This window comes from Stegodyphus dumicola, chromosome 8 (genome assembly GCF_044657685.1).
Source record: "Stegodyphus dumicola isolate Sdum_Otavi_A_Nest chromosome 8, ASM4465768v1".
Lineage (NCBI taxonomy): Eukaryota > Metazoa > Arthropoda > Arachnida > Araneae > Eresidae > Stegodyphus > Stegodyphus dumicola.
In genome coordinates, this window is record NC_140775.1 from 191708546 (window position 1) to 191732107 (window position 23562).

The 23562-nt window shown below is 29.3% G+C and overlaps 1 protein-coding gene across 2 annotated transcripts in view; it reads left to right on the plus strand.

The window, feature by feature from the left end:
• The window catches only part of LOC118191614 (zinc transporter 6-like), a 63199-nt gene continuing 39637 nt past the window's right edge, over nt 1–23562 (plus strand). For both annotated transcript variants that reach the window (XM_085822855.1, XM_085822856.1), the window contains exons 1-4: nt 1–156; nt 8602–8639; nt 14043–14129; nt 20321–20405. In XM_085822855.1, coding sequence (XP_085678981.1) covers nt 150–156; nt 8602–8639; nt 14043–14129; nt 20321–20405 — 217 coding nt within the window. In that variant the 5' untranslated portion in view covers nt 1–149. The remainder of the gene's footprint in view (nt 157–8601; nt 8640–14042; nt 14130–20320; nt 20406–23562) is intronic.

Sequence of the window (23562 nt, forward strand, 5' to 3'; positions counted from 1 at the left end):
TATGGCAAAGCAATGTTGTCTGCGTGTTGTTGATGACATCGTGTTTACATTACTTAATTATCGTTTTAAACAAATAGTGACTAAAGATAATGCACTCCAATGCATAAACAATTTCTTAACTTTACTTAAACATTTCATCCTCCTAAATTATGGATGGTAAGGTTTGTTTCTGCATTCATAAGATTACCTGAAGTGTACAAAAATTATAACACATGTTAACATCGGCATTATGTGTATGAAGTACAGAAATTTTCAGAAAGCAGGATTAATCGTGATTTTATTTTTGGAATTGTTTTTTCATTAAAATAAAAACGTTTTGAGCCGAAATTATCAGTATTTCTATATCGCGTTCTCAAATTATAATCGATTGAAGGGCATTTTACGTATTAATTTTCATGTTTTGTTTTTTTTTCTCTGAATGGTAAAGTTTTCGTACCGTGATGGAAACATAGTACTTATGCTGATCTTGAATTAACATTTCATTTGATCGTGCACTTTTTCTGTTCTGTTATATATAATTGTTCATTATTATGTCCGTTTCATACTTTATAATATGTACCATATGTAATCAAAAATAAGCCCCTTTCGAAATAAGGCCCTCTAAACATTTGGGATAAGTTTTAAGAAGTAAAATGGGTACTTTTCCATTTCACCGGCGCAAATCTCGCCAAGCAGACTTTATTGGCGATAGCATACAGCATACACATAAAAAATGTTAACAAATGTTAGTTCTAAGAATTTTTTTATTTTGAAGGCATAAATATTTTAATATGGTTTATTATTTTTTTTAAAGCCAGTAAATAAAGACAATAAATTTGTAAAAAGACATTAATTTAAAATTTACTATGCTTTCATGGTTCAACATCGTGATTCGCTGGTTCATATCAAGGTGGTGACCCCCAAGTGATCTTATCTCACGTAAACTACGCTACATAAAACTAATTCTCTCAGTAATTATCTACATTAATTTCAAATTAAATCTTAATTTGGAATATAAGTTTAAATGCAAGAATTATTTCAATTCGTACAAATAGCTTACTCAGAAATTATGTAAAACTGCATTGCTTTACTTCGCTAGTGCATTCTCATTAGAATTGATGAATTTAATCCTTGATTTTGCCTTTTCTATATTTTCACCTTCGGCTGAGTGGTATGATTGCATCCTTATTGACTTAATTACCGCGAATGGTCTTAGGGCATAAAATTGAACTATCTTGTAAAACTTCTATGTAATTGTATGCCAGTATTTAAGAAATGGCTGCGACTTGTTTTGAAAATGAAGCATAAAAGGTTACCAGCAAAGATATTCCGTTTCACATTAGTTGTACCATTATTGGTGGCTTTATAGTTTGCGCCAGCAAAACGGAAAAGTACCGTAAAATGTATGTAAATATCTGATTAAAGTATGATTCTGATTGGAGTGATAGGTAAAGTACCCAGTTTAATACGATGTTTACCATGGTACAAAGAGAAGAGTTAGGAAAAGCCATTGATACAGTTTTCCATATTTGTTTTCAAGCGTCCCAATGATCAGAATAGCGAGTGCAAGCCCAAACTGAAATCATTTAGCTGTACATGGCTATACTAATTAGTGATTGTTACACAGTTTATATGTACATGATAATTATCTGTGTGACGTATTTAGTATTTAAATGGCATAATTATGCAGCATAGTATGAAAATAAAACTTTTCTCTCATTCTGTAGTTTCATTTATTAAAACCATGGGCTAATCTTTGGAATATGGTAACAGGTAGTTTGGTGACATTTTAGTAAGCCGATAAAGGTTACTAGCTAGGACTTTAGCTATAATCTGAGAAGTACACAGTTCCAATCAAAAATTATTTTGTCTCAGAGAAATGAGAGATCATGAGACATGTCACGGGACATTTTCCGGAAAATTCCAATTGTGATTTTAGCTAATAAGCACTTAGAAACAATTTCGCACCTAATCTTCGTCATGATTAAGCACTTTTGTTCCATAAAAGTTCTAGCATAAGCGTAATTCGCCTAGCAGATTATTGGAAAAAATGTTGAGTAAAAAAAAAAATGCCTTTACTTGTAAAAAATATTTACCTTAAAAAACATGAAAACAAAATGGTGTCAAGAAAAAAAAAAACAAAAAACTAGCAGGTTGCTGTAGCAGGGTTGGTCGCCAAATTTTCGTAAAAAAAATCACCAAGTTACCATAATCCGAAGATTCACCGAACCATGGTTATAAGGCTATGAAAATTTTGAATAAAAATATAGCAGAAACAGAGTGTCTTGTGTTCTAGAAATTGTGTTAGATATTCTAATTTTAATTTGCAGTAGTGCCTTAACTCTCTATTTTAATTTTGCTTTTCTCCCTACCCCCTTCTGTCATAAAAATAGTAATTGCTTTATAATAAATCTTTGCTCACTGTGTGATCTCAAAAATAGTAGTAGCTGCCATATGATTTTTGCATAAAGCTTATAATGCAGATAACTTCAGGCAATAATAATATTAGAAGCTCAGATATTAACCAGTCATGATATAGCAAACCAAAACTGTCTCATATAAGAACCAGAACTTTGAATTCATCTTTCATTCTGTTCCATCATATTGTCATTAGAAATGGAAAAGCAGAAATGTGATTAAGAATGGATATGCATATTATGCTTAGTATGATGTGAAATTCATATTAAGAGTGTGCTATTCAGAAATAAAATAAAACATGCTAAATCATCATGACAGCTAACATTTAACTGCTAATACATATGTGTGCATCTACATGCCATCATTACATACATCATCATCACATGCATGCATTATTATGTAAGATAAAAGAAAACATGTAAATCAAAGATCTAACTTAAATTACCAAAAGTCCCATAATTTTTCATTTTAATTTGCGTACTTTTTCTTTCTGTTCTAAAAATAGTAATCGCTTATAATAATTTTATTGAACTGCATCATTTCTAGGTTAATCTGTATCTTATGACTTTTATATAACTCCCTGATGAAAATAATTTTTGGCCTGTAATAATTTTAAAGCTTTATTAATTATCCAGTCAAAATATTTTGAAAGTGAAACTAAATCACTCCGATTTAAGATTTTGTCTTGAGCGCAGCTCACTTTACTCTTGCTTCTCGGCCTAGCTAAACTGCTGCTACGCTGTTCCCTTCTTATCGCAGCGACATAAAAAATTTAAATGTTATGTTCTGTAACAGGTGTGCCAAGTTATTTGTAGCCACATATGTTTAATTCAAATGAAAATGAATATTAAATCTGCCTTACTTGTCAGTTTGGTCTTCATTATGAATTTTCTGTGTAATCTTCAACATCTATTTGAGCAATCAACTTGTTTACATCATTGTATATATATGTGTGTGTGTGTATTATAATGTTTTGAGAATCATTTAGTTGAAAATAGGGTAAAAGTTTATTTACGGGTACCACGTGGTGAAAATTGGCAATTTTTGGTAGTACATGGATACCAAGTTTGTGCAATTCTTTGACTGGGCATTGTGCACTCCCTTGACTTTATCCATGTTGACCTATTTTCACTTAAAAAAACATCAGAGAATTGCACAAATTTGGCATTGCACACTCCCTTGGCTTTGTCCATGTACACATTGATATATTTTCACTTAAAAAGTCAAAGGAGCACCCAATTCTAGATAAAAGTATATTTACGGATCATTCAACTACTCAGGTTACCATAAATGAAACAGCAATTTGGCGATAAACTAAACAACAACTTGGCGATAAATGAAACAACAACTTCGCGACAACACAAGAGGTACCTTTCAGTATACTGTAACCGAAAATATTTCCACATGTTAATTTGATATTTAAATTACAGACACTTTGTGAATTAAGTAAAAATCTTAATAGTATATTTACTGACATAATTTTCTCTCTTTGTTTTCTTTAATTAATTTTTCTTTAAAATGGAGAGGGAAAAACTGGAGCATATACTGGTTCTTAAAGAGAAAGGTAAAATTATTAATTTTGTCAAAAAACACACATAAGTTATTTATTCTAATATTAGTTGTAATTACTCCTTCAATGATTTTTTTTTTTTTTTTTTTTTTTTTTTTTAATTTCCACACTGTAAGTAGCTTACCATCCCTTAAACACAACATGAAAAAGCAGATTTCTTGTTAAGCTGCAGAGATCATGAGGTGGTCAGTTAAGACCTGTGATAATAAATTTTAAAATGATCTAAAGAAGAAGAAAACTATAGAGTGTATCTTCAGTGCCCATATTTTAACTAATCACTGGAAGTTGATACCAAAGAGACTAACAATAACATCTTTGGAAAATAAAGATATATTCTTCTTTTTAAAGCAAAAAATACGACAGTTTATATAAAACCCTACCGGAACACAACATAAAGAATGCATATGAAAGTTGGGATGTCGCTTAACTGAAGAATTACTATGAATAAAATTACCTGGAGAATGTTTATGCACTTGCTTGCCAGAGTTTGGCATATTATTATAATACGGCAACTTTACTAAGGTGGTTGCGATAATATGCAAGTACCAACTTTTATTAGTGATTGTTTTTCGTATATTATATATTCCCTTCCCTTTTAAGGAGAAAAAGACTAGGTGATAAAAAAGCCTTTTGAGCAGAATTTTGAGGAGGGGGAGGAAAAAAACGTTAGAGCACAAACAAAGGTAGAGAAATATCATACAGTATATACGATTTCAACAAGAAAACAAATAAATGACTTCAAGATGTAATTTAGTAATACCAGAACAAAATATGATTCTGTATATTAAATTTAGAATGTAGTTTAAAAGTTTCTAAAATGTAAGTTGCTAAGTTCTTGAAGTGGCTGGAAGATCATGTAAGAAATTTTAGTCTTGTGAAAATCTTTAAAAAAAAGTAAGTGTTGTTATCAATATATTTCTGGTACATATTCAAGAAATTTGATTACAATACCTGTTTACTCATTATAAAACAAAATCAGACTTTCCTATCATATAGCATAGTTAATATATGGAAATGAACAAAATACACTGCAGATTAACTTTTGATGAAATCTGCAGGTCTGCCGAATCATCCTAATTGCTTGCTAATGGCTATGAGATGCTTAAAACAACTACAAAAAACACTATTCCTTATACAAGGTAACTGGCTTTTAGTATTCTGTGAAAAAAAAAATATGGCCATAAAATTCTTCATATTATATACTTAAAATTACCATAAATAAATATACAAAAATTAAAATTCTAGTTAACACAAGTTACTTGAATACTCAAGTAACTTGAGACATTGGAACATCAGTAAACAGAATTTTGCACTGAAAGAGAAGCCGGATTGAGAGAAAGGATGAAATTTGGAAGTAATTGTTACAATTAAGATTTTACAATCTTCATAATAGTATTTGTTTAGGAAAGACCTTTCAAAATATTAAAATTTTGAATACATCCATTAATTTTATGTGATCACAATGAATTCAAAAATTTTATAATGTAACTAATTTTCATTCCATTTAAGATCATTTTAAAGTAATTTTGCTGAAATTATGCTATTTATTATTATTATGACATGTCTAATTTATGTAGTTTTGTATGAAACTGGAAAGCATCACAACTTTCTCTAAATACCATCATTTTCATCTACTAAGCAAATCCACTTTAACAAACTGGCAAACGGTTGCTAGGCAGTTACTTCTAAAATTTTATTAATGTTCATAAAATAGTGCTAAATTTTAAAAATCCATTACAATAAGAAAACAGCATTACATATTTAAATTTTCTTTATAATAATAATGATTAGCAATTTTTATATGATATTTCTAGATGCACTAATTAAAATCTTACTATATTTATAAAAACACTTACTATAAAATTTTAAAATTCATAGCACTATATTGCCCACAAACTTGAAGCGCATTCTTTAAACAGAGATTAGTGCCCTTCAGAAGCATTGAAACAATTTGGAATATTGGCACACTGAATCTTTGAAAACACTCCTTAAATCATTTATTATATAAATGAATAGTAAAGTGCTCACAGCAGATGTATGATATATGATTTTTTTAGCTTTGAAATATTGAAGAGGTGGCCAAAATAAATTCGAAACTGATTTAACTATCAACTGCAGTAGTAATTCCACACTGCATTTCACTTGCATGTTAGAACTTATCATTTGTAGTACTTGCAGATAAATATATTCATATATATAACATTTATAGACACATATAGAAATTTATTTGGGATCAAGTTTCATAGTTTCGTATCAACTGTCTGTGATGTAGTTCTGGTAGAAGATGACACCAATTCACATTTTAGTCATGACTGTAATGCTGTAGAGAGATGTAGCTTACACAAAAATAAGATATGTCATGGAAGATAGCTTGAAGATGTTGCATAGATGGAATGATGGAGAGAGATTTGCCCGAGTTCAACATAGTTTTATTATTGGATAAAACAGGTTTGGAGACACAAGTGATTACGGGTGCAATAGACATCCTGCAATTTTGTACGTGCTGTTAGAACGGTGGAAGAATGTTGTTAAGCAAAGAGATGTTATTTAGCAAGCAAGTTTAAGCAGCAAAAGAAAATGCACTTAAGGCAGCTGAAGTATTTATAGCTCAGAAATTCTTTGAGTTCTGGGTAGCAATTCGGCAAGAGTTTTTGCAGTGTGGAATACTCCAGGGAAGGAAATGATACATTGGTTCATATGTGAAGAGAATTGTGCTTGTATTTTAAATCAAGAAGTTTAAAGGTCTAATATCAAAATTTTGTTAGTGGTTGTCTTTCACATTTTATATTTTATACATATATGTATGTTTATGTGAGTAAGTGTGTGTTTATAAGTTAAATATTATGAATATTTAAAAAATTTATTTGGTCTAAATACATAGTAATTGTACCTGTTAGCTTTGCTAAATTAATGGATGATAAATTGTTCGGAACTACTCTGATATGCGCCTTCAAGTCGCCAAATATTTTTGGCGAGAAACTTCACGCTGCCATATTACTATCTAAATTTTTTGTCTACATTTTGAACTTTTAGCCTAAAATGTCTCCAAAAACGCGGTTTTCGCACATGCAAAAACTACGTTTTGAACACACAATTTAGCTAAAAATCCGAAACAAAAACAAAAAATTTAGATAGCAAAAACGTAAAGTTTCTAACCAAAAATATTTGACAAGAATCCATGTACACAGCGACATGTTGTAACTTAAAAAAACATCTACGAATGGCATAATGTAGGCAACGAACGAATCTACAAACTACGCACACCTTGCTTTAATAAATTAACATAACAACAATAAATTTCAAAGAATACCATGTACACAGCATCCTGTTTAAACTTAAAAAAAATTCTACGAATTGCACAATTTAGGCAAGGAAGGAATCTACGATCTACGCACTCCTCGCTTTAATAAAATAACATAACAACAATAAATTTCAAATAATACCATGTACACAGTGTTCTGTTTCAACTTTAAAAAACATCTACGAATTGCACAGTCTAGACACTAAACAACAAAATAAACTAAAATAAATTTCAAACAATTTAAAAAAACAACAATAACGACAGAGATTCATACTAAAGAACCAATGAACATAACATTCTACAAAATAAGAACAAGGATAAAATAAAATGCACTTACCATGAATTAATGCGTTTTCGAATAGCAAAAAATATAAATTTCATACCACCTTTAACATGCCGCCACGTTATCACTATCATATTTACATAACAGCCAGACACACTATCCAGAAAATTTATACTATGGTTCACAAATAAATAAAATCACAAATCCCTACTTCTATCATGCACTGCCATTAAAAATAATCTCCCAGACCCTCTTTCCACACTTCCAAATACCCACTACCCCTCAACAGGATAGCCACAATGATATTTCCTTTTGCCGAACTTCAATTCAACAACTACCATTTTATCTTTCCCTCCCATCTTCTCAGATACAGAGGCGAACCAACGAGCTCCAGCGAAAGATTTTTCAACGTCAACAGGGTTGCCATAGAACACGCAGTCGCGCCGAAAACCAGCGCAGAACACATATCGCCACATTTGGTGAAATTAGGGCGTATATTAGAGTTGTACCAATTGTTCATTTTATTTTTTTAATGTAGAATAGATATTATTGAAGATTAAGGAAAACTATATTTTGCTAGAATTGAAATATCTTTAGTTATCTGTATGTTTAAGAGTAAGCTAGACAATACTAATCTCATAATACAATAAAACCATAACTATCTTTGAATGTACAGAATACTGTATTATTATTTTATTTAAATGTCATGCCAGGTGAGATTTATCAGCTAGATTTGAGTGTATTTATGATTACACAAAAATGATCTTTTATGTGGTATTCATATATTTCCTACTATGTCCACCTAAAATGAAATAAATCAGGGATAGAATAAAAATGGGACCTTTCTGTATTAGAGTTCTGATATAGGTATGTTTTTAATTTGTATTTTTTAATTTATTTTTACATATTTATATGTGCATTTATGAGTCTCTATTGTATGTGCATAATTTAGCTGTTATAATTTTTTGTTAAAATTGTGATATATATAACTCTGCATATATAAACTTAAACAGAATTATAATTTATTTTCATATTTCTTCTTTTTTACAGATCTTAGGCTTCGAAATAATTCCACTAAGTTTAGTACAGTAAGTATTTCTACATAATTATTTTAAAGAGACAATAAATTAATTACTAAATACTATACTTCTAACGATCAGATTATTAGAGTTTTTGCCTGAATGTGTTAATTTTACTTGTATAATTTGTCAACGAGATTCTAAAAAGAATATCTTTCAGTAAAAGTGCAAACTAAGGTTAATCATGTAGCCAATAGATTTTCATCGAAATTTCTCCAAATAGTATTTGAAATGCTAGTAATGCATCATTTGTAATCATCATTTTCTTGCAATATGATATGCAATTTTACGTTAGGAGACGACACATTCTGATATTGCCTATTAATAAAATCTAAAACAAAAGTCGCAATATATTTTTATTAATTTATATTTATGGAAAAAAATCATTAGTGCTTTATGTTAATTTTAAGACATATACTCAGGTTTGTTTGCTGTGAGCTGTCTTTATTAAGTAGACACTTATCAAATTAAGTATGAACCTAAAGAGTTGAATAAATAATATAAAACCAAGTGCTACTTTGGCAGTTTCTAGGTTATAAATGACCTGGCTTAACAGTGTTTTATACTGCACTCTGTTACTTTAAATAAGCACTTGAGGGTTGTAGCAGCCCTCTCCTCCTAATTCATAATGTGCATGGAGGTAGGAAGTAAAAGGAGAGGCCCTAACTAGTTTTCTCCATTCACTGCTTTGAAGCAGGGGCGATCGCCCTTGTGGAGACCAAAACATTCAGTGACTTACCATTGAGATCAATGGGTTTTGACATGATCGGATGTAAACATTTTGTAATTACATCGTAAACGTATATATTTTCTTTTGCTACAGTATTTCAGAGTCCTAAGTATATTAAAAAAATTCATTTTTAATCATTTCATTCTGAACATAATTATGCTATACTTTTCTCAGAAAAGTTTGCTTCAGTTTAATTTGAATGAAATATTTTCACAAGTTTTCATTAATTAAATTTAAAAAAAAATTAAGGTAATTCGATTTTATTCAGTTAAGCACTATAAAAATTAAGATCAAAGTTTATTGTATTATTAATATTAAAATTACACATTTTTTCTTTTCTGTTTACAGAGCTTCTTCCTAAAATACTTTGTCAAGTAGAAGATGATTTTTTAGCACCTGAGGCATTTTTTAAATCACAAATCTGAGTCAATTTATAATTAATGCTCTGTTTGGTTCATTTGGTTCATTTCAAATTTGAGCACCTTTTATTTTAACAGTGAAATATGTTAGATATTGGTACTGATGTCCATGTACTTAACTTTCTGTGAATATTTCTGAAAGGGAATAAAAAAAAGATTTTTTTAACGTTATTTAAAACTTGTAACTGAGTTATTATAAAATATAAGAAAATAATTCTTTTAATACTTATAATTTTTTTTACCCTTAATTTTAACAATAGACATTCTAAAAACTCTTCTTTACCACTTCCTTAAGTACACATCTCATAGAATTTGCTTTTGCAGATTGCTTTCCAGTGTAACAATTCTTGCTTAAATATTATTATTAACATATTTGTCAACAGAATTTCAATTTATGTTTACATTTAAATGTTAAGATTATTATATATTTAGGTAATATTTATAATTAAATTCGATATATTTAATAACTGGATTTCTTCACAGTAACTTTCACATGAGTTTATGAATGAATAAATTCTTCATTTCCAGATACGTTTATAAATAATTTAATAAGTATTTACATATTTTGTTTAAGGCAAATGCATGCTTTTTATAAGGATCTGCATAAATACCAGTACTATATATTTAACATTTTTCATTTTTGGCATGTGCAAATCTTTAATTTCTGTGCATTCACTATATTTTTCGAGTAAAGCAATTAACAATTTAGCAGATACCAGAATTTTTTACATAAGAAATATGTATAAATATAATTTGAATGAAAATTACGAGCATTATTTTCAATACCCTCTCAAAATCAGTTTTCCTTCGAAATTCTTCCACGATGGCACCTCTCTCTTTAGGCAGACAGCCCTTGCATGCTTTACCCTATTTAATGAAAACTTAACCTGACCTATGTGCCTAATTACAAATATTTTAACATGCATAGTTTTATATTTACATTTGCCATCAAGTTTCAGGCTTTTGAACATGTTTTAGGATACATTCATTATCAAATTCAAATATTTTAGTAAATATATTTTGGTATTATTTTCTAGTTTCTAGTTAGGTAAATTATTTTCTAGTATATATATATTTCTATTAAATCTATTCAATACCTCTTTTAATGATTTTACCCAGTTTAATAGTTCTCTGATAATATAATAAATAATAACTATCCATTTCACATTTATACATTAACATCACTGTCATCAGATCACAATCTTTATTGCCTTACTCTACATAATATTGCTTCATTTTTTAAAACAGTTAAAACAACTAATTGGTCTAAATTAACAAATACCTGAAATTTTCATACTGTGAGGTAATCCAGATGGTAAAAGTATTTTTATATACTGATTAATAACATTGATGATGCTTTTTTCATGTCTTGAAACATTTTCAGAAATAACAGACCACTACTCAAGTATATGTATTGAATAACAAAGATTTTTCCATTTGTAATTTTGTATTACATTTAATCTTCAGTTGAATGTGTTGCTAAATAATTTAAAAAAAAAAAAAAAAAAAAAAGAGAGAGAGAGAGAGACAGAACTTAATTTTTTTATATTTTTTAGTTAACTGAAAGTGATTATTTTTCAGTTATATAAAAGTAAAATGATAATATGTGGATGACAAAACATGTATTTTATTTAAAACATTTTGGTGTTTGGAATATAAAATAAAAGTAATAAATACTGTATCAAGGGTATTGAAAGACATATACAATTTTAAAGGTACCACAAATTCGCTGTTGCAAGTTATCGAAAAATAACCAAGATATGATTTTTGCGGAAATGTCACTAAACTACACAAATTTCTATTATCCATCCAACAATGAATATTTCTTTTATGCGGAAGTGTCTCGCTTTTCGATTTGTATGGAACTGTCTTGTGTGGAAATACTCTCAAAGCGCTGTCAAGGAAGCTCTGGATGTAAACAAAAACACCCCATCTGGAGACCAAAGCCTGGGAGCACTGCTTCAGTCATAGTGCGGGGTTGCCCCCTCCTTTTATTCTTACCCCCATGATAATGTGTGTCTTCATCAGCCTATAGAGGAAATGAGGTAACATCCCATCAAATTAGAGGATTTGACCTCTTTTTCCCTAGCAGTTGTTGCCATGGTTATAGGTCATGGTTTGAGGGAAAGAAATGGCCTTGAAGTCTCTAATCTAAAGTAACGCTGTAAAAATAAGTAATGCTCAGAACTTAAAAAAAAAAAAAAAAAAAAGAGGATAGAATTAAAAAAATGTGCTATAACTGATGTTTTTTATTTCTAATCAGTTACTGTAATACTGGTGTTGACTTTTCTCTGAAGTAATTATTGAAGGCAAAAGTTAGAATAAAAAGCTGAGACTGCTATTTTATTCTTGACTTGTGTACTTACTAATAGAACTATTAACATGTGAGTTTGGTGGGTTTTAGATGCAGGGTAAGATGATGCACAGTATGTGGATGGCCAAATTTAATGGTAGCAAAATGATTATCAAACATATTATATTTTTTTTAAAAAGGAGGCGACCGACAGTCTAGGATCAGTATTGTTTGTATGTGGTTGAGTTTGATATGCATTTGTGATATTTTTTAATAATTTATTTTCTGAAACCTATCATTTGGCCATTTACACAATTAAGTATATGTATATCAATTTTTGATACTTCCAAATGCTAAATTTTAAAACTCTGATCTCTGAGCATAATCTGCAAGATTGAAATATATAGATGAAAACATAAATACACAGAATTAAATAAATTAAAACTATTAGTTTTGCAAATATTCTACAGAATGAATAAATCATGGTATTTAATTAAAATCTGTGTACTTTACCTGGGTTTTTAACTCAAGAATTAAAAATTTTCATGTAGTGTATTACATTATGTTGTATTAAATGCTGAAAGTGCATTTTATACATTCTTTCCTAAAAATCTGTGTTTTGTCAAATTGAATTTTCAGATATGTGTATGCATACTGTATTTGTATACATTTATTAAGTATTTATACATATTTATCTATGTGCCATGAAATTATTTCAAGTTATGTAGAATTAAACTGAAAGCATCACATAGAGATACAGTCAAAAGTCGTTAATTCGGACACCCATAATATGGAATGATCTATAATCCGGACCTCAAAGCTACAAACTTTCTGCGCATGCGTCGATTTGACGCATGCGCGTAAGACCTTTACGGCTGAGAATATGCTTGTGCGCGTGCGCAAAATATGTTTACGAGTGCGCGTTTAATGTATAACGGACGGTATACGCTATGCTAAAATTATCTAATTATCTATTTCAGTTAATGTTGCAGATTGCGTTGTTCCTTAATCTTCGAATTGGATCTGGCTTATTATTTTTTGCAGACTGTTAGAGCAATTTTATAAAAGTAAGCTTGAACTCTTGATTATGTCAAATAGAATTTCTGACATATATTTATTAATATGTAAAGGATCTACAAAGCGAAAGTATGTTTCGAAGTTTATTAAACAAAAATTGGAATTGCTGTAAAAAATGCATAAAGACATATTCTTTGTTTATCTTTAACGCTACAGCGCGCAATGAATTGGAAGTTGATCTGTCAGCACTGTCCTTATCTTCAGGGCAGATTTTATTTTATTTGGCTTATGATTCCTTACTAAATGTAGTATTTCATCACATTGTACTCCGTCTTTGATATGATTTAAATCAAATTCCTCGTCATTATAATTCGCCTCCGATAGTGAAGAAAGTGACAGAGGTTATTGAAAACAAAAAAATTTTGATTGACAAATTAGTCGGTAGACACAGGAATTATAGGACTTGAACAGCAGAACTTTGTAACTGAACAAGAAATTATGTCTGTTTATAGAATTAAAGAAAATGTATTATCACATAAAAAACGAAGCAATTTAAACAACTTACATTAAAAGAAATGTTTAATAAAGTAAACAAATAAATAATAAGCTTTTTTTTTTTTTTTTTTTTTTGTAAATTTCGATACTCTTTAGATCATAATTGTTCTTTATTTGAATAATTACAGTTTCATATTTTTAATTTTATAATTTTTGCATGCCATCTTACCAGATTTAAACTGTTGATCTATAATCCGGAATCGCCAAAGTCCCAACGAGTCCGAATTAACGACTTTTGACTGTATTTGGTAAACTTGAAAGATGTATTTGATTGTAATACGAGATTTTGAAAATATAAAACTGTTAACGATAAGCTGAACTTGAAATGTATGAATACTTTGCCCAGCATATATAGGTTATTTATCTCTTATCTGTTTATTTTATATTTGCTTTTTTAGGTGAGTGGAAAGATCCTAGGAAAACATAGATTTTCTACTTTTACATCATTTCTTCGAGAATTTAAGCCTGTATATAAAGATAATAGAGTGAGTAAATATATACATGTGAATTTTCTGTTAAGACTGCTGTTCTGTTAAGCTAAATTATTTTATTTAGATTGCAAAGATGAATTTATTCATTTTAAGTAAGTTTTTAAAGAAAGTATAATTTTTCAATATCGTATTTCAAATTTAAAGAAACTAATGGTGAGTAAGTTGAATGAAAATCCTACATTGAACACTTTTCTATTAAAAATTAATTTTTAAGAAGATTTAATGAAATATTGAGATCAGATTAAATTTCAGATCTGTAGTAAAATAAAAGATACACTTCTGTGTTAAACAAAACCCCTCCAAAAAAACTTGTATTAACAGTAATGTATTTTATAATATGTTTAATGTGATAAGTTGCCAGATTTCTGCATTCTCTCATATTTCTTAGCATCTGCTAATTGCGTAAATTTTTCATGTACATAACAATCTGTTATTTTGCTTTTAAAAAATTAGAAAATTGCAGAAATTTGGCATTGTGAGTATCCTTAGCATTGCATATATTAAAGAATGGACAGCTATTCATGATATGATGTAGACAAGCTATTGCATTTGGTGCATATTATTAAGTGACTGATGGCATTACATATTAAGTGACTGATGGCCTATTAACAAAAAAGTTTAAAGCAAAATTCAAAGATTGGCAGGGGAGAGGAGGTAAAAAGTGTAATTAATATGACCTAAAATATTTTTGTTTTTTGTAATAATTGAGTTTTTAATAAATTTATTCATTTACAGTTATTTTTAACTGTTAATTATTGCTGAATTAATTAATGTGAAAAGCATGATTGGTTCATCACATATGTCATCCATATCATTAAATACACATCTTTTGTCTTTCATAGTTACCCTCTAGTCCAGTGGTATTCAAACTTTTGGCTGTGTAACCCTACTTGAGACATCAAGATAACATGACAACCCAAAAGTTAAATCAATCAATAATCTAATTCTAATTGCTCAAAATTAGCACTAGGTAGTGTTAAAAATCAGGAAGATGTTAGTTTTTTTTTTTTTTTTTTAATTTTATACAGAACAAATATTAGTGTCAAAGCAAGTACAATAAACTGAATATCAAATCTGCACTTACCAAATATTTAGTTGAAAAATTTATTATCATTAATCATTTATGAACTTAAATTAAATAATACAATTAAAAAAATTACAAAAGGAAAGCAATGAGACCTATGAGCCTGTTTCTTGTTCATAAGCAATGATATTTTTGTCTCTATTGTGCTCAGTTTAAGTCTTGCAGATAGCTGTATTGCTGATTTGTTTCTTATTTAGATTGTATACAGAGAAACTGGAAAATCCCATCTCGTATTGACATGATGTGGTGAATGGTAATAATACGTACTGCATCAGATAGTTCCAAATATTCCTTGCAAACTTTAAGCCAAAAATTGCTTAATTCAGGCTCTTTGAAAACAAATTTTAATTCTTCATCAGGTGACAACTCAATTACTTTTTCACTTAAATGGAATGATAAAGTTTTGGGTAATACACACTGAAAGAGATTTTGGAACCATTCAGTCCGAAAAATATTTCACAAAATAAGTATTAAACTGATCAGTCAAGTAAGTTTGTTATATCTTTTATAACCAATTGAACAACTTCTAGTTGTTTTCTATAACAGAACTTTCTAAAATGGGAAATGCTACAAAAGTACTCTATGTATTTTTAAGTACCACAAATCAATTTTCTTTATAAAGGCTTTAATGCTATCATTAGCTAAAAATATATTTAATTGTTCTCCTTGAATCCTCTTTAATTGTCCTCCTCTCCTTAAATCTCCTTCAATTTGAGAAAAATATAAAACTTAACCAAGCTAACCTTCATAGCTATTCTTCATCAGTTAAAATGTATAAATATTTTTTTGTCATTATCATTGCCATTTAAAAACATAAATACTTCATCATTAAGTTGCAATAGTCTTAGTAATACCCTACCTTTTGAATTTTAGTGCACTTCTGTATGTAAAAGAAGCTGCTGGTGTTCACTGCCCACTTCTCAGCATATTTGCAAAAAAATCCTTAATTTCAGAGGATTTGCCTTTACAAAATTTATTATTTTAATTCTATCTAAGACAGACTAAGTTCAATGGAATTTTTTTTTTTTTTTTTTTTTTTTTTTATACAAGCACTTACATACATTGGATCTATGTTGAGAGAGACTTCTTTTATTCAGGCTACAGGTCCACTATGTTTTCCTACTATGACACAAGCTTCATCATTGCACATCCTCAAATTTTCCCATGATGTAATAATTCACCTGTTTAAAGATTTCTTCTTTCATTTTTGGATTCGTATTTTGCAAAATGAATTAGTTGTGCAGCATTTGAGCAATCAGTGGATTCCTCTAACGGAAGACCAGAAAATTTCCTTTTTTAATTCCAAGTTCACATTCCACATTATCTGCCATTTTGTACAGTTGAAGCATCCAAAATCGAATTTTAGCCATTTATTCCTGAAGCCAAAATTTATAACTTTGAAAGCAGTCTGTTTAACATAAATACGAAATTTTAATTCAGAGTAATAATTAAATTTATAAATGTATCACATTGAGAATAAGTAGAATCTGTGCTGTCGTTAGTTGTTTGCACACACATCCTTTGAAAATAAATGTGATGATACTATCTGTATATCAGGAGAATCACTTTACTAGTTGGAGATGGTTGCCATAGCAATAGGGCTAATATATTTATTTTAAGTAAAGTTGAGCTAAATAAATGTTATTTTGTTTTTGGCAAATGTTGGCCACAGGAAAGTAATAAAAGTTTAGAAAAAATCAATTCATCATTAAGTACACCAAGATGGCAAGCAATTCTTCCAGACACTTTCTACAAAAAACGAGTTAGGACTCTTTCTATGGTAACAGACTTTCTATGGTATGTATGGTAACAGCTGCAGACTATTTGTCAAGACTTGTTCTTGTGTTGTAGACAGACACTACAGGACATCATCCGATGCATATCCACACCAAATTAGATTTTAGAAAATAATTTCAAAGAGATAGGGCCTATCTCTTTGATGTTATTGTCTTAAAATTAGAGTAATCTCTCTAGAATTTAATAAAATTTTGCATTTTAAAAACCAAAAATTTTTCTCAAAAAGCTTTTCAGTGAAATTTTTATATTCAATTACATTTATTTACCCTTTTTTCAACAAAAAGGGTATGGAGGTATGGGCTCCATAGATTGAATACTACTGCTCTAGTCTATGTCACAGTGTCATGCATTGCATTTATAGCTGAAATAATACATGCCTATTTTTTAATCCTGATTACTATTAATATCCAAACAGAAGTTTATGTATATATTTTGATAATCAAGCATTTTTAGTATTATTTCTACAATATGAATTTGTTATTAATGAAGAGAAATTACAAATTCCATGAAATTTTAGAACAAATTATAAACAATTGTACTTGTTTCTTTGTAATATCATTATTATAAAAACATTGTATTGAAACATGAAAAGTGAATTGTTACTGTTAATATTGTACGAAATCATTTTATAGATTTTGATCACAATTTAAAGTTGAGCATTTAAAAAAAAAAATTTCGTAGTCTATTTCCCCCTATTTTTGTTACCTTCTTTTGATTTTATCTCTAAAATTAATTGTGGACTTTTTATATGTATTATTAATATTAGTAATTATTTCACAGAAGGGAGGCAAAATTCATGAGGCATTTGTTGAATAAATTAGGAAGTTTTTGGCTTGAGATTTACACTGGCAATTTTGTAGCTAAAGATTTTGGCTTGCAAATAAAGCTGATGTAAAATAGTAATACAAATAACTATTAACAAGTGTATAAGTATTATGTTATGCATTTTTAAAATTAATTTCTTAATTTTCAGCTTGTTAAATTCCAGGGCTGTGAACCCTTTCTCAGATGATTTCTCATAGTTGGTCATCTTGGATACATTATCCGTCTTTGAGAGAGAATCTGTAATCTGGATTATTGACTTGCATAATGGCTTTATCCTATTCAAGGCTTCATGAGTTAAAGATAAAACCTTGATTCAGAAATATGATGTAAACTTCTTAATATTAAAATATTTATTTATTAAATATGAATTAACTAGAAATGATTAGAAAACAGGATCATAATAAAACAAAGTTTAGGGGAAATTTTATCTCATAGAATTTTTTAAAAATATTTCTGAATGATAGTGTTTTAAAATAGAGAAATAGATTTTATGTGTAAAGCTTAGAAAAGTGTGTTAAAAATTTTGCACTACATATTTTGCATACTAACTTCAAAAACGCTTACTGCTTATTGTTTATATTTTGAAGTCAGCTTCTTGATTTCTACTTTTTAGATTAACATTTTTCTTTCTAAAACATTTTGAACTTCATAAAATAAATCAGCCATCTTATTATTTCTCATATTGTGATTTAAGTATTTTGACTTATTTACAGAATAATACAAAGAAGTAGCCAAAATTTATTCACTTTCTTTCTCTGACATATGCTTGTTTGATAGTCATATGTTTCTAAAATTTCAATGCATATTTTCAGGTGCAGGTTTTAAATTCAATAAATTGCATTTGTTTCTCTCCCTAACCCCCTTATAACTATTGAAGAACAAAGTGTGTTAAAAAGGCAATGTAATTATGAGCAAAATATGTAATTAAATACTTTTGATTGCCCATCAATCCAAAATTTCTCTGTGCATATATAATTATGAAGATTTAAATTCCCCCCAGAATAAATTTATGGATTAAGAAGTTTTTTAACAGTTATTTTGAAATATTATTAATATTATTCCACCATCCTAAAAAGGCACACACACTGTTTATCATATATACAGTATAAGTTCTTGTTTTCAAACCATTCATCCAAAGAACTATCAGTTTTGTTGTCTTTTTCACTGTCATGATTGTAAACATGGCTCTCCCTTGAAATTGTAAATATTTTTTAATTCCTTCCTTTGCATATGAGATTCTTATTACTTTAGAATTTTTTCAAATGTCCTGGACTGCACTTTCCTGTGTTGGCACTTCACACAGATCTGTAAGTAGTTCACAAGATCATTGATTTATCCAACCCTTTTCTATACTTGCTCAGTAATTCCATCTGGTAATTTTTCCTCTGCAGAAATGCTAATATGGCCATTACAGAGATCATTTTCTCCCCCCTTGTTATATGCTTTTCAGGAGACCAAAATGTAGACATTATTCAGTATGTTGTTTCTTAGAATAAAAATGCCAAATAGATATAATAAGTGAAGAATAAGAATAGAATAAATGAATACAAATGTCTGCAAGCATGTGATTTTTTTAACCATTTTTACTGAACATTGATTTGTGATATATTTACAACTATGCAACAGAAAATAAAAAGATTAATATAAAGAGCCTAGGAATCTGATCATGCATTTAAAGACTGCTGTCTTACAACTGATGCTGTTTAATTATGGATGCTAGTTTAGGGACTTCTGACAAATTATTTATTTGACAACAGTTGAAATAGGGATAATCAGTAGTATCTGGTCTAATATTGAGTGAGGAAACCATCAGCCAATAATGGTCAGTTTTGTCAAAAATCACCAAAGCAATCTGCATATCAATGTTGAAGTCTAAGAGACTGTGTTATGTGTGTGTGTTAGGCATAGGCAGATTTTTGGTTTTCTATTGTACTGTAAAAAATTATATTTTAAATGTTCTACTACTTTTTAAAATGTTTCAGTCAAAATAGAAGCATTCTGTATATAGTGTCAATATTTTATTATAATATTTTGAGGTGTTAGACTTAATATGCTTCTGTATTACGTAGAAGCACATACATTTCTGTGGAGGTCCAAAATCATACTATTAGCATAAAATTGCCTTTTCCTTATCGATTTTCTTACCTCATTAGTATAAATTTTATGTGTTTATTTTTCAGTGTGAGAAAATAAATATAGAAAAAGTCTAGTAATATTTCAATTTTTTTAATTAATAATTTTTGGCTATGTAATAGTTTGACACACATGCACACTCACAAAACATGTGCATGTATATGCAAAAAAAAAAAGTTGTATTTTTGTATTATATAGTTTAATTGCTTTTTCTTAATGTAGAAACAATTTGATGAGTTTTTGTTTATTATCATAAATATAGTAATGTAATTAAAAATTTGAGTTTATTTCTACATTAGATTTGAATCAAAGGGACAGATAATGTATTCTCTTTCTTTTATTTTAGTTCCAAAGAATAATATGGCTTGGACTTGTAAATATATTTTCATTTATGATACTCCTAAAATGGTATAACAATACTCAGAGTATGGGTGAGTTATGTATAAAATTTTTCTAAATTTATTTGGTCTTTCTTTTGGGGGAGGAAGAATAATTTGCTTTGATAAAGTTTGTTATTTTTATCATGTTTTTTACCTCCTAGTATAGTTTTTTACCTCCTAGCAGAAATCCCAGTATTTGAAATAAATGTCTAACAAAATTGAATTTTATCATTTATTGTGTAGATACACAAGTCAGCTTGTGCATACTGTTAAAACCCTCTGACTTGTACACGGTTTTGATAAAAAGCCTAAATTTCCTCAAATTGCCATGAGAAAAGGTATTTTCTTGATTTTAATGTCAAAATGCTCCTGATACTTTATACCTGGATTTATGTACTTTTTATATATTGCCTTAATTTCTTGGACTTGTGTCAAGATGCATGTATGTATTTAATGATATTTTTAAATCAATTGATTAAATTAAATTCTAATCATATTACTTAATAATGTGTTGGTGATTCTCTACCTAAATTTTGACAAAATACTTTTTTTATTATAAATTATATTAACCTCTTGGCGCCCACCAAATCACCAAACTCATAAATCTGTAATATTACATAAAGTCCTTAAGAATATTCCTGATAAGAAGATAGCGTCACCTCGGGATTTCAATTAATATTGCTAATTGGATGAGCATGATGCAAACATATCTATAAATAGGGCTTCTCCTCAAGGTACAGGGCCCACCAGCGGCCGAGCGGTAAAGACGCTGAACACTGGTAGTTTGGTCTGAGGTTCGAATCCCGCGAACGGGCTGGCTGCATGGGCGTTTTCGTGGTTTTCCCCATGTGTAACGTGTATACGAGCCAGTTTCCCTTAGAAAGTCCTCCACGAAGGCATCCCTCCCCTTAGGCAGATAGCCCTAGTGCGCTTTGCCATAATTAAATACACACACACACACTCCTCAAGGTACAGGAGGAACACTTGTGAGATGGATGCTAAAATAAACGTATCACTTTATATTCCAAAATTTGTCTCAATCCTGTTGCCCAGCTGTACAACGCAAATAATGTATGAGATTCTACATTTCATGTATATTTTCTTAATGATGCTACTAAAATTATTCTAGGGCGTATATATATGTGATAATAAGAGCAAATCAAAAGACGGAACACTGTAGATGCGTGATTAGACCCATATTGAAGAATATTTTGATTGCGTAGTATGCTAGTAATGCTAACTTGGTAATATTTAAAGAACTTGGCAGTCGAGGCAGTTTTAATTCCATTTTTATTGGCAACTGATATTTGTGGCCACAATCACTTGGCACTCTAGTCGTGCCTTTCCACAGAAGATTTACATTTCTGATATTGTTGAGATAGAAAGCAAGCCAGCGAAATTACACCTTAGCACAGTAGAGAGCAAAAGCTGAAGTGCGTAGTTATGAAGGATGGAAGCACGCAAAGAGAAAAGTTTTGGTTTACAATTATTACGTCATCAGAGCTGTGCGGGCCATAGAGTGATCTAGAAATGACGCAATGCAGAGAAGTTATTACGATTTTAGAATAGAGAGGAAGAGTTAATGTTTATAGTTATATTATAATTCTGATTCATATAATTTTATCTTACATATCCCCCCCCCCTTCAAAAGAAAAGGCATAGCGACAGAGAAGCCTTTTTAAAGAGAAAGAGTTAAAGCACTAGCAAATGTAAAAAAAAAAACATAAATGATAAAATTTTGATTCTATAAAGGTATAATTTATAAATACCAATTTTCTAAAATAAATTAAAAATTTTTAGAGTTCTATTGAATTTGTCAGCATTTCAGTCTAAAAGTCTTTTTGTTTGAGAGTTCACATAATCATAATTCTTCAGGGCAGGTTCTTGTTATTACAGAATATCACAAAATAAACTTTTACATAATCATAACTTGTAATTAAATGCAATGCACATAAATATTTATGATACTTATTTCCATACTGATAAATTATAATTTAACATTATAAATAATAGGATTAAGATTTTCAGAATTTATGGTTTCACCGTTATCATCTTTCATTTACAATTCCTGATTTTACCAAACTGGAAGCCTTGCAATACTTCTAAACAAACATATCCATCAATAGGGCTGTCCTCTTGAGCTAACCAGTGTGTTCTATGCACTGGTGGCCCAGGGTGCCTAGGCAGTTACTTGAAAAGGCCTCCGTTCCTTGCATAAGGTAACAGGCCTCTGCAAACTGCACTAATACATTCCATAATAAAAAAAAGTATAATAATAATAATGTAAAAAAATTACACACACTCATAAAATGAGAGCCTCCAACATTACTTGAAGAGGGTGAAGGGAACAACTGTACAGAGGTAATTACAGGCCTCTGCTTAGGAATCCAGTACTCCCTCGACATACACTATACTTAACATACAATCACCCATAAATTTAACATGCATTTACCATAATTTCATATTACGTATCTGTAATAATTTCACTTATTTTTTACACCTACTTCATTTTTATAATAATTATAAAATTCGTATTCAAAATTCTCAACAAAATTTCAAAAACAAAAAAACTTATCTTAATATCCTTCCCTATGAATAATTTTAAATAGCTTAAAATTCGTTACTTAATTTTCTCACACATAATTATGAAAAATTAGAAAAATTAATGAACAAGAATTTCAGATTTTCTCAAAACAAATTGCAGAAATTTTAACCAAAGTTGAAATGAACGGCGCGCAATGAATTGGAAGTTGATCTGTCAGCACTATCCTTATCTTCAGGGCAGATGTTTTTATTTTATTTGGCTTATAATTAATTACTAAATGTAGTATTTTATCTCGATGTACTCCATCTTTGATATGATTTAAATCAAATTTCTCATCGTTATAATTCGCTTCCAATAGCGAAGAAAGTGACACAGAGGTTATTGAAAACGAAAAAATTTTGATTGACAAATTAGTCGGTATTCTCGACACAGCAATTATAGGACTTGAACAGCAGAACTTTGTAACTGAACAAGAAATTATGTCTGTTTATAGAATTAAAGAGAAAGTATTATCACATAAAAAACGAAGCAACCTAAACAACTTACATTGAAAGAAATGTTTAATAAAGTAAACAAATAAATATTAAGCTTTTTTTTGTAAATTTTGATACCCTTTAGATCATAATTGATGTTTTATGTAGAATGATGTTTCTATGTAGAATG